Source organism: Siphateles boraxobius, unplaced genomic scaffold, assembly GCF_051911475.1.
Source record: "Siphateles boraxobius isolate OS27281-9 unplaced genomic scaffold, OSU_SipBor_1 24, whole genome shotgun sequence".
NCBI classification, from domain to species: domain Eukaryota; kingdom Metazoa; phylum Chordata; class Actinopteri; order Cypriniformes; family Leuciscidae; genus Siphateles; species Siphateles boraxobius.
This window is the reverse complement of record NW_027508855.1, coordinates 18,103,255-18,115,768: the sequence shown is the minus strand read 5'-3', so window position 1 is coordinate 18,115,768 and position 12,514 is coordinate 18,103,255. Positions and strand designations below refer to the sequence as shown.

Here is a 12,514-nt window from a genome sequence, read left to right as displayed (position 1 = left end):
AACGGAGACCTGGGCTATCTTGATTAGAGGTCGATTGATTCATCGGTTTTATCATTGATTCATCACCAATAACCAATTGTTCCAGCAAAAAATATACCGATAGTTTGGGTTCGCTGTCATTTTACAGTACAAGAGCGGCCTCTAGAGGCCAAATCACTCACACCTTGTGGAGTTTGTTTTGACACGTGAGACGTGAGCGGGACACCGCAGATGCGGATTTAAAACATAGAAAAACGAAACAGTATGTGTACAGTAGATATTTTCATATCGTTACAAATGAATTAATTTGTTGACTAAATGCTGGATTAGTAGAGGAAGAACAGCAGTATGTTTGCTGTCAAGTCTGAAAGGACACAAACATTAGTAGTTCCTCAAGCGGTTAAAACAATGTGACAAAAATACATGCAAGTCTGACCCAAATGATTAATATCGCGATTGTTACCTTCTATTTGCATTAATTTATATCCAGCTGGTCACTTTTATGCATTCGTTCACTAGCGGAGTTGCACATTTAATGCTAGTGACATGAGAAGGCATATTGTATGGTCATGCAGTCGACAAAAACATAATAAACAAATCAGAAACGCATTCAATTTCAGTTCTTTTTTATTTTGATATTTTGATTAGAAAACCATTGTTCAGAAATAGAAGCAAATAACGTGTGAGAGTATAGTACTTACAATATACATATGTGTCTGTTTTCAGTACTATGGCCTTGTGTAGATATTTAAAGACTGTCATGGTGTCGATGCCTGGCATCTTTAAGCATGACTGTTTGGATTTATCCACAGTATTCCTGCGCCCCATGACGCTTTGAGCGAATTATGGGTGTAACTTCCGTTAAGCTGTAAACAATCAGTGAAAGACTAGCTCTGGACGCAATAATATATTTTTAAACCGTGTACGATGACATTACATTATTCTACTTACCCTTCAACCATTGAACATTAAAAGGACATTTTCAATGTGTAAAAGCGTAAACAAGGTACTTTCAACAGACCATGAATAATCTATGAAAAAGTATCTTTCCACAGCAAAATCGGCGGTAATCTGTATTATGTAACATACGTTGGCTTAATAATAAAAAAAATGTTTTACTTCAGCATTGCGTGATACTATTTTAAAGTGATTTCAGTCATTTTGACAGATAATAAATTGTAAATTTACCTGAGAAACCAAACCTGGAAAGAGACGTGCAGGATTTTGGGAGTATTCCAGTGAATTGGTATAGGCTACATCGTAAATTAAATCGGGAGAACAGACCACAAATGTGCAGTATATGTTGACCTTTATCATACTATTACAGCGAAATTCAAAAGTAAAAAAGAAAATAATCATGAGGAAAAGAATGCAGAGCTCTTACTATAGATATTCTTGTTATAACATGTCACGTTAAAATACCAAGTGTTACGTTATTCTGATGTTATTCTTAGATAAAACATGAAAGAAAACTGATAGCTCATTAAGTCAAACTGACGGATCAGCTTTATTTGTAGGGCAACCTTATGATTTGAAATGATTGGTTTCAGTCTTTTTGAATGGGAGTTCCCCAAACCGGAAGTGCCACCCATAATTCAAAACGCAGTAAGCTCGTCAGGAATAAGGTGGATATGAAATGGTAAAACTTCACAATAAGAATCCATTTCTAACATGTTAAAAAATGCTGAAGAATTGTTCCTTGCTAGAAATTTCCTAATTTCAACATTTACTAATACATTTTAAAATTGTAAAGTTGTATCTGCTAACTTTATTTATTTAATGCACTATGAACTAACATGAATGATCAAGGTATAATTCATATATTAATATTTAATATCAATATTTATTTCATGACAACTCAAGGAGTGTTTGACATGGTAATGGATATGACAATGTTGATTTTTGGTCTTAGTGGAATAGATCTGCTACGCTGCTTTTGATTATTGCTGCTGCTGCTCCAGAGCAAGTACGGGACTTGCTACTGCTATAACACACACACACACACACAACACGCTGCTGTGAGCAAGTAAGACATGCTGCTGCTGTACAATATAGCATACATGAGTGACCTGTTCTATACAGGTGGAGCTGGGGAAGGTGGAGGGTTTCTGAAAGCGCTGCAAATACTAAAGCAAATGCTGACCAAGTATTTGAAGGTTGAGCAACGAGCTCATTGGCTACTGATACAGCAGGAACCAATCAGCGGTGCCGTATAGAGAATAATGTGATTGCAAGCAGATTGAGTTAAAGGGATAGTTCACCCAAAAATGAAAATTCTCTCAGTAATTACTCACCCTCATGTTGTTCAACCCCGTAAGACCTTCATTCATCTTCGGAGTGATCCAGCTCTCAGATTTAATCAAAAATATCTTAATTCGTGTTCCGAAGATGAATGACGGTCTTACGGGGTTGGAACAACATGAGGGAGAGTAATTACTGACAGAATTTTTTATTTTTGGGTGAACTATCCCTTTAAGGTCCTATCAGCCTGCACCATCTAGAGTGAATGAATTAATTGAAAGAATGAATGAACGAGGTATTTATATAGCGCATTCATACGTACAACTGTACAACTAAAGCGCTTTACAATCATGTCAGGGGATCTCTCCTCAATCCATTTCATGACAGAACTTGTATTTATATATTTCATTTAAAAAGTGGTTCAGTTTTTTTCTTTGTTTTTGTAATAAAGTTTTTTATTTCAAAACCATTTTACTTGGAATGTTATGTTTGTTTTCATTCAGGTAAATCATCAACACCATTGTCCCTTAAATGCATTTTTATAAAACTAAATACATTTTCATTGTCTAAAACACATGGACCGCAGGTTACTTCACTTCCTGAACAAGTGTGCACCCAAGTCCGTGTTACTTTCACTATAAGCCACAGTTCGAGTGCAACCAATCTTAGATACCACCTCCTTCAGGTAGTATCGGGTTCAGTTCGTTCCTTTACCCAAGGTAAATTGTAGAGGTGTTGAAATGAATCGTTGCATAATCGATTAGGGTCTATTACTGCATCGATGCAGAATCGTCCACGTATGCAGTAATGGACCCTAATCGATTATAGCCTACTGACGTTTCTGACGTCATTCGTCATACTAGCGTAAAATGGCGGAGGTAGTCGAGAAACAAAAGAGAGTAATAAAAAATGCACCCACTATTTTTCGAGTGCAAGTGTGTGTGCGTGCAAGTGTGTGTGAGTCTTATTGTAACATATTGTAACAGTTTCATGCGCTTTTAGTATGCACTGTCGTCTGCTGTGTTCAGACTTAAGTTTTGTTTGTTGTTTGCTACATTCAGGAAGTTAGGCAACTTGTATGTATGTTCTGTTAGAATAGCTTAGACAGGACCATAATGTTCACAAGCATAAAAGCTGCATGTCTCGATTTATGCTTCCTTTGCAATCATTTTCATCTTTTGTGTTTGTATTTATGCTGTTGTGCCTTTATGACTCAGCCAGTTTTAAGCCCCTTTTTTGTACCCCATTGTTGTGATGGTTTTTAATTTTGTATTTACTGCGTATTTGAACGGCATTTAATGTAGGGGTGTTTGACCCATTTACTTCAAAACAGGGTCAGGAATAATACAAGATAGCAATCCTTATTACACATTAAATGCCCCCCCCCCCCCTCCCCCTTTACCATGTCTGTTCAAATGAGTCAAATTTAGTCATGGCATTACCTTGAAATGATGAGTATCCTTAACGCTGCTACCTAATTGTTGCCAATACCTAATTTTACACGGTAAAAGTCCTGAGGAACAGCTGTGGTAGAATGGGATGTCAGAATTAAATAAACAAGAAGGAAAGTAATGTATTAATGAACCTTATGAATTCCTCGCTTCATTTTGTTCACTCCTTGCCATCACTAATTTTCTGTTACTTTAAAATGTAAGGATGTAGCTTAGGGATTGGAGCAGAGCTACAGTGTTTTTATTTATTTTGTGTGTGTTTATGATGATCAAACGAAAAATCCAATGTATCAAATCAGCAAAAACACATTCCCCACTAAAGCCATAATGGCACCGGCACCCTGACTAACACCCGCCAATCCGTTCCATCTGTTACACGGCCCACACAACAAACTCATCTTCCAAAGGTTTGCTCCTGTTTTCACAGCTGACAGAAGCGATGCGTTAGTCTGTTATAGGAGCGTTTGTCAGCTTTTGGTTCATGTGAGTGTGTGCTTTGATGCCATTAGGAGAGGTGAGTGTGTTGTCGCTGCCATTATGTGGGGTGTCATAAAGCGAGGTGTTGATTGTCCAAATGTGGAGGTGTAAGAATAAGCAGCAAAAAATAGACCTTCAGCTGTCTGAACAACACACGCATGCTTTCTAATACAGTGATCTCCTAAATAGCACTGAAACTAATAAAAGCATAAAAAGTTTAAGCCTGTAGCTGCTCAGACAATGGCTCTGTTGCTAAACCTAGTAAACTGCCTTTGTAGGTAGTATTTTAAGGTTGTACTCAAAGATATCTTAGTCAAATTGTAAGGGAGCATTGCATTTATCTGGGATTGCGATGAAAGCAATGCATTGCAACAAGCTCAGTGGGAAAAAAACACTGGCAGACAAAGTGGGAGAAAGTAATTATAAATACTTAACTTTCATATTTTCTGTATCAAAAAGTATCAATAAAAGGTTTCAATTTTAAATGCAATTTAATATCAATCACTGTCATCATCAATCATATCAGTGTTCATGTGGTTGTAACATCACATGATGCAGCTCACTATGCTTTGGAGCAGAGCTTCTGTGTGTATGTGTGTGCGAGAGAGTACCTCAAAGGTCAGGGTTTGCAGAGAGAGAAAGGTCAGAGGTCAGTGTAATGACCTGAAGAGCTTCAGCGACCTCACACCTGTTTGAGATCATCCGTTTGGTCACATACCATCACACACACACACACACACACACACAATATACACCAGTGTTGTCTGGACCAAAATTTAGCAGTGAGCCACTGAACTCACACCTATCAATAAGCAATGACACAAGGCAACGTCCAATTTGTGAACGAATCATACATTTGAACTGTTTCTTTTTAATTCAATGCTCAAAACAAGTCTGGATGAATCTAAGTGATGTTCGGAATGGCATACTTCTAAACTATTTTTACAGAATCCGGTATACTGAGCACGGTACTGTATACTTACCATTACAACATATACAGGACACAACCAGACCACAATGCAGGGATACTAGAAATATTGTATCCCACAACGCAATGCACCTGACTTTCTTGCTTAACGTTTTGAATGCAAAAATGTGAAGTTATTTACCTTAAAAAAAATTCCTGTTTTAGTTCCAAGATGATGACTGGGACATGCACATATGTGACATATTATTGTTTGAATAATAAGAGGGTGAGTAAATAATGACTTCCCATTTTTGCATGAAAATAATCTAAATTTATCATCTAAATTTATCATGACTGTTTCGATTCACTAATTGCTTGTTGTTTTGCATGTTATTATTGTCTAGATAGAATCAATGGAAATGGTCAACGGCACACAGACAGTGAGTTAGAGTGAGTGTGTGCGTGTGTGTGTTAGCGGGCCGTGAGGGGAATGTGTTAGAGTTCAACATGGGTGAATGGAACATAATCAGCACATGCAGACTGCTCCACATTTATTCTGCTTACACAAAGACAAACGCGTACACACTTTCACACACTAACGAGGACCATAGCGGCTCCGCTGCCACCTGGCTCATCCCTCCAATTAAGCGTTCCCTAACGAGGTGCCAATTAGAGGAAAAGAAAGAACGATACAAAAGCAAAGTGTCGCAGAGGGCAGAAAACATTAAACAGAGAGAGAAAGAGACAGAAAACAAGGCAAGAGGAAGTAATAGCAATTGCACATGACAAGACAGAACGCAGACATTATGCGTCCGTTTAGACTCTATTTGATCTATTTGTACTTTTTACACTTTATTGTCAGGAGTTTGAAGGGCAAATGTTTAACATTTGTAAAAGTGCTAAGGAAGCCAAAGCCCCTTTTCACATTAAATCTTTCTGGATGGGAACATAGGCAGTTAAAGATCATGGTGGTAACAGAAAGGTTGTGGGTTCGAAGTACTCTGGAAAAGTTTTGTTTTTGACAGAAATGCATGTATTGTTGGGCTGCAACGATATAAAAATTCGGGGTGAATTATAGGTACACTAAGTAACTTTTGGTGCTCTGAACAAAACTGAATGCGTCTTGCAGATGAACATTGTAGTTGGAGTAACTTCTCTCTGTTTATGTATATGACGAGTCTCGCAGGTACTGGGCTACTCCGCTGTGGTTGTCGTCCCGTCCGGTCTAAAAAATGATGAACGTAACACTTATTAGTGATCCAAGATACAACAAAAAACGGTTTGGAAGATGGATTCATGATGTACTCGCTCATTACATTTTGTAAAGTTACAAAGTATACCTTTAAAAAAGGCAAAAATAAATGCATGATAAACTGAAACATGGCCAATAATTTTTTAATAAAAAAGTTAAATGAGCATTTAACACTTTTATTAAACTAATAGTGATTTTAAAAATTAACTTTAAGTAAATATTTGATGATGACAATGGTAATCTAAATGTAAAAATAGAGGAAATTTCTGATAAATAAATAAAATCTCAAATTTTGTCCGTTAAAAAATGGGAAATTCACTACGACTGTATTGCAGCCACTTATAGTGTCATTTAGGAACCCAGTTCACACAAAAAAATGAAGGAAATCAGTTAATAGCATAAACATCCCCGCATGTTTCAGTCTGGACATAAAACCTCAACTGTTTTTACACCTGCACGTCTCAACAACAACAAAAAAATTACGCAAATGGAGCCTACTTTAAGCTCTGATAACCACCCCCACACTGACATTCCTCTGGAGGTCAGGACCTCTGAACATGACCTTCGACCTCTGTCTTAGGATCAGTAAGTCAGAGCACTGTGAAAAAGTCGACTGCCTGTGAAAACATACAATATCCCACCCGGAAGAAAAGAAAGACGGCTGAATGGAGTAAAGAGACCAGGAAGAGAAAGGATGAGGAATTGAAGCGTGCATGTGTCTTTATATCAGTCAGCTTAGTTTGACCACGAAACCGCCCACTTAGACAGGAAGAGATTGTTTGAGCGATATGTAAATGCGCCAACCACTTTGATTTGTCTTTGCATGTCATTTAAAGAAGGGGTTTATCTTAAAATAGATCATACCATAGACAGGTATGGAAAAAATTAAGTTACTTGATGCTTAATGCTTTAAATGAAATTGTAATTATCCTTCAAAGATTTCATGCCACTCATAGACATTCACTGTAGCAGCCTGGGTATTTGTAAACGTGGCAAGTTTGTTTCACAGCTAACTGATAAAAATGTGTGCACTTCTCCAATCTGTGGACCCAAATCCAGCCAAATAAATTTTGAAAAATTCTTGCGAGCATTTTCGAGAGCAATATACATCAGACCTGGGCATCGAGGTTTGTCTGGTTAAGACACACTACCTACTGTATCACTATGGCTGGGAATTTTTTTTTTTTTTTGATTAATCGTTTTTTAAAAAGTGGTCGATTAAAAAAAAGGGCCAAGAATCGATTTTTTCCATATTTATTTATCTATCACCCAAAAGCCAGTATTAGTTTTCCTACACTGTTCATAGGCTTGTAGCCTCCATGTTACAGCTAATGCTGTGAAATTTTATGTTTGTTTTATCTTAAACATAAAATAGCCTGATTTTGTTTGATCCTAGCCTAGAAATCTAGACGCACCCTAGCGGCAGCAAAAATTATTTTGCAGCAAGTGTAGTCTAGCAACTCTCCGTTGACTTTCGAGCTGGAAAAACCAAAAACTGGTCAGGCCAATCAGATCGTGTATAGAGTCGGCGGGCGGGCTTAACATAATGACGACAGAGTTGCGACGGTTCACTGCTACTTGAAAACAAAGAATGGCTGCTGCTGCTGGCGAACAGCGGTCTTTCGATCCGGCTTTGGCCGCGACTCTGGAGGATTTGAAGTTAAACTTTTCTTTGAAACAAGAACAAAGAACGGCTTTGCTCTGACTCTGACTACGTCACCTTCTTCGTAGCTCTGGTTGGTTGTAGTGCTGAAAGACAACCGTTTCTCCCGCCCCTCGGAATGAGGCATGCCAATGGAGAGTTACCAAACCTAACATCTTAATGTAGGTCTGGTATGCCAGGCTAGTTTGATCCAATTTTCAGCATAAATTTTCCATCTTGAATTAAAATCCTGTCTATTCATTGTATACATTTGAAATATAGAGTTGGGTTCTGTTTTAAAGTGTACCTAAAATAAAAAGAGTTAAATATACAGGTTTGTGGCTCTTAATTTCTTTTTATTAATTAACCACTTGTAAACTTATGTTCACTGTTCTTTTTTATAAATATAGGATTTGTATTTAATCTATATTAATTTATGTCGATTCGATTTTCGATTTCGATTCTAAATGCGAGAATTGAAATCGAATCAAGAATCGAAATTCGAATCGAGAATCAAAATCGAATTGAATTGGAACATCTGAATCGATACCCAGCCCTACCTACCATACTGATACAAAAAAAACATCTTTCTTTGTTAAAAGCCATAAAAAAATCAGCTTATGTATTAAAATGTATCCAAATATATATATATATATATATATATATACAGTGTATATATAATGAGACCATACTAATTATGTTATTTGAAATTATTCTTAGGACTGGTTGGCTACTACTGAGTTCTTTTGGATTATTCCTGTGTAGTGTAGTTGAAATCAAACTGACTTTTGGTTTCTACAAAAGCATTTTCATCCCTTAACAGTTTCAACTGCTCAAAACAGATCTGTCTTGAACCAATTATGCATTTTCATTACAAATCACTTCCGCAACGAAGGAAATGAATGAGATTTTACTTCCAGAACCTGACTGTTGGGCTCTGTTCCCAATGACACACAACCCTGGTGTGTGTGTGTGAGCAGGTGGTGGAGTGGATCTAGGGGTCAGCAGTCGTGCTTCAGCTCCCAAATATAGAGCGTCCGTGTCACCGACTACGAGATGCAGATCTCATATCACGCCACAGTCGACCCTCTCTCTCCTGTTCACACTACTGTCTTTATCTGCCCTCCACAGACTGGCATTCAGAGCAGTATCATGTGTGTAGTGTTGTCTGTCTGATGTCTGTACACTCACCAGAAACATAAAACCACCTCAGGGCCCCCCGAGCATGACCTCTGACATCTCTTCCTCTCCACAGATATGAGACTCCTGCCCACACTCTCTGCTAATGTGGAGTGTGTTTGTGCCAAGCGGCAACCTCCCTGTCTCTCTCTTGAAACCAACACGGAAGTGAATTAAACTGCAATTCATCGCCTGGCCGCTTGAGGCTGGCAGCAAAAGTGAGTCAAATCTGTATCTCCTCCATGTTAAAATGCCCAACTTTACCGCAGGAAAAAATATGTTTACAGCCTGGTGTCTCAAGTTGTTTTGGTCTATACAGCTAATTTTGCTCTTCATGACAACTGTGAGGGGGGTGAATTTTTTTTAGAACTCATCCGTTTAAATTATATTAAGCCTTAAAATGCTGCATAATCAAGGGTGTGGCCACTTGAGTGACAGGTGGATTGCCGCTGCTGTTACTAGCCGTTTGTCTAGTCTCTGTTAGCCATCATGTCACCTCAGCTGATTCCAGCTGCTGAACTTGTCATCTCTGCCATGTTTGTACTTTTTCGCGATTATTTCATACAGTTTATTACACGCCTGCCTTCGCCCACGCCGTTGGATTCCATCGTTTTTGAGTGTCGAGAGAACAACCAGCGCTGTTCTTCAGTTCTTTTCCTCTGTGAACATGCACTCATCGATGTCTGACAATATTGTTGCTTTTTGGAGTTCAGATTTAAAAACGTCTAAGATATAGAGGCCACACTCGTTCTGCGGTACCGTTGATCTTACGGAGCAGATTGACTATAATTTCCTTATTTAACTTTTTAGTGTTCAATAAAAATTACCGTCAGATGAAATCCTGCAGGTGTCAGTGCTTTCTCTTCGTCCCTTAAATGAGCGCGGATTTCTAGTGCATTACTTGAACTTCTTAGGTAATATCTATCAGAATTTAAAATGCACTGAATAAAGCTCTCTACGAACTTGGTGTGCGATGGCGCGCTGACTGACATCTATGCGCATGAATCACTGTCACACACACGCTCAGAGCAAATATTGTAAGTTACTGCATGAGAATAATAATGCATCACAATACACAGTCTCACAGTTAGTTATGTCTTTTAACTATTATAGTATTTCAAAGGGCAAAAACATGAACTTTAACTATTGGCTTTAGGTCTACTTCTTCAAGTCAGCTGTCACTTTAGAGCGAGGCCAGTAGCACATTAGCTTAGCCTTAGCAAACTCGATCATGTCGAGCTAGGCGGGCGTAGTTTCAGCATCCAGGCACCTAAACTCCACCCACGTCCCGCCTTTTTGCCCATTTTCGTCTATCCGGGAGTGACGCACTGTGACGCGCTTCCAAGATGGCGACGAGCAAGCGCCCACTTTAGGCTTCAAAAACGCTCTTCAGAAACCTACGGGTGACGTAATGGACACTACGTCCTTATTTGTTTACAGTCTATGGTTTGCGCACATATAGGTTATGGTATACCTAAAGCTTCCGTGTTGATCACATTACGCTGGTATAAAGTTTACAGGTTACAGCAGGGAACGCGTGCAGTATGTAAGGTAAAGCTGTGTTGAGTGTGTGTGACTGTGTTTACCTGCAAAGGTATCGCTGTCCCGCATACATTAGCTCCCACTAACCATCGAACCTTGAGCACTTGAAATCTGTAGGAACAAACAATACCATTGTTTTACAATTATAAAGCAAGCACAGCTATTTGAACAAATATGACTTATGGGATCCCATAAAGTATATGGAAGCTTAAGTCACAGTTAGGGCCAGATTTACTAAACAGGGCAAATTAGTGTGAGAGCGCAATCCATCCCATAAAAGCACAGATCAGAGTGGAAAGTTTGGCGCGTGATCTACTGACGACACGCAAATTAAAGAACACAGACCCAGCCGGATCATTTCCATAATGACCAACACAATCTACCAATTAGCATCTGGTTCAAGACATGCTTTTTTAGGCAGAAAATAATGGCACAAATACCAGTAAATTATCTAGCTCATCCTTTGTAAATCACCTTGAATGATTCATTTAAGTTCTCTCCTCCAATACATTTTGCGTCTGAAAGGGAAACTCCTACAAATGCATTTGCCGCAAAAATAACACTATCCACGCATTTTCTGCGCAAACTTTCAATGTGTGTCTTTAGTAAATCCTAACAGTTGAATGTCACTCCATTTTATACACACAAAATATCATTTTTTTGTTTATAAATGACACTTGCTTGAAACAAAATATCATAATACCTTTTTAAATAATAAATGACACTTGCTTTTAGACTCTTTTTAATTTGAATCAATCAGTAATCACCCCCATCTAGTGAAATCTAGCATTATCAGTTTCTATTTAATTAAAATCTACATATATTTAAATATTTTATACAGAGTGCTTGACTCTTGCATTATCAATACAAGATCTTGACCAAAAATTGTGATGTTATTTCTATCAAGAGGTGGATCAGTTTTTGCTCAAGATCTTGTATTGACAATGCAAGAGTCCAGTACTCTGTAAAGTCTCCTCCAGCACATCCCAAAGACTTTCAATGAACTTAGGCTCTGGATTCAGAGGTGCCGATTCATGTGTGAAATTAATTCTTTATGCTCCTCACAACCATTCTTTCACAATGTGAGCCTGATGAATCTTGACGTTGTCATCCTGGAATATGGCCATGATGTGTCTTCCTACATGTTTGTTTAATGAATAAAAAAAGGCTACACACTCAATTAGGGTTAGAAGAATTGTTGCCAAACATATATCATGCTACAAACAAAGATAATAATCACTGCAATAGACTCTTTAAGCATTTGCCTATTAAAATTTAAACAGCACATTTTTTTGGCCGGGCAGTGTATGGCACGCCAATCGGTTGAGAAAACTGTTAAAAGGTTATTGGCTGATTATTAGCTGCCTGATGCTGTTGATTTCTGATGTCATGTCACTGCATGTTTCCACCAATCAGATAAAGAAAACAACTAATGTGAAACACAAGACTTCAGACACAACCACATCAGCACCAGTCACAAGTCAGTCAATGTAATCGAATCTGTGAAAGAAAACCCTTTCATACTGAGAGAGAGAGAAAGAGAGAAAGAGAGAGAGAGAGGGTGGGGGGGGGGGGGTTGTTTAAATGAGTTAGAGAAATCAGCTCTAATTCAGTCTGGTCTGTAACGTGTATGGCAAAAACAAATATTTTTGTACATTCACAGCTCTCTCTGCAACACACACACACACACACACACAAACACACACACACACACACACACACACACACACACACACACACACACACACACACACACACACACACACACACACACACACACACTGAATTTACTGCTGTTAATCAGTGAAAACTGAATCAGTTTATATGTGGGCCCATAAAGTATT

At 38.3% G+C, this 12,514-nt stretch overlaps 1 protein-coding gene across 2 annotated transcripts in view; it reads right to left on the bottom strand.

Annotated features, from left to right (window-relative positions):
• bmpr1ba (bone morphogenetic protein receptor, type IBa) overlaps positions 1 to 12,514 on the bottom strand; it is a 60,066-nt gene that overhangs the window by 33,274 nt on the left and 14,278 nt on the right. For both annotated transcript variants that reach the window (XM_077241773.1, XM_077241772.1), the window contains one exon: positions 10,715 to 10,781. In XM_077241773.1, coding sequence (XP_077097888.1) covers positions 10,715 to 10,739 — 25 coding nt within the window. In that variant the 5' untranslated portion in view covers positions 10,740 to 10,781. The remainder of the gene's footprint in view (positions 1 to 10,714; positions 10,782 to 12,514) is intronic.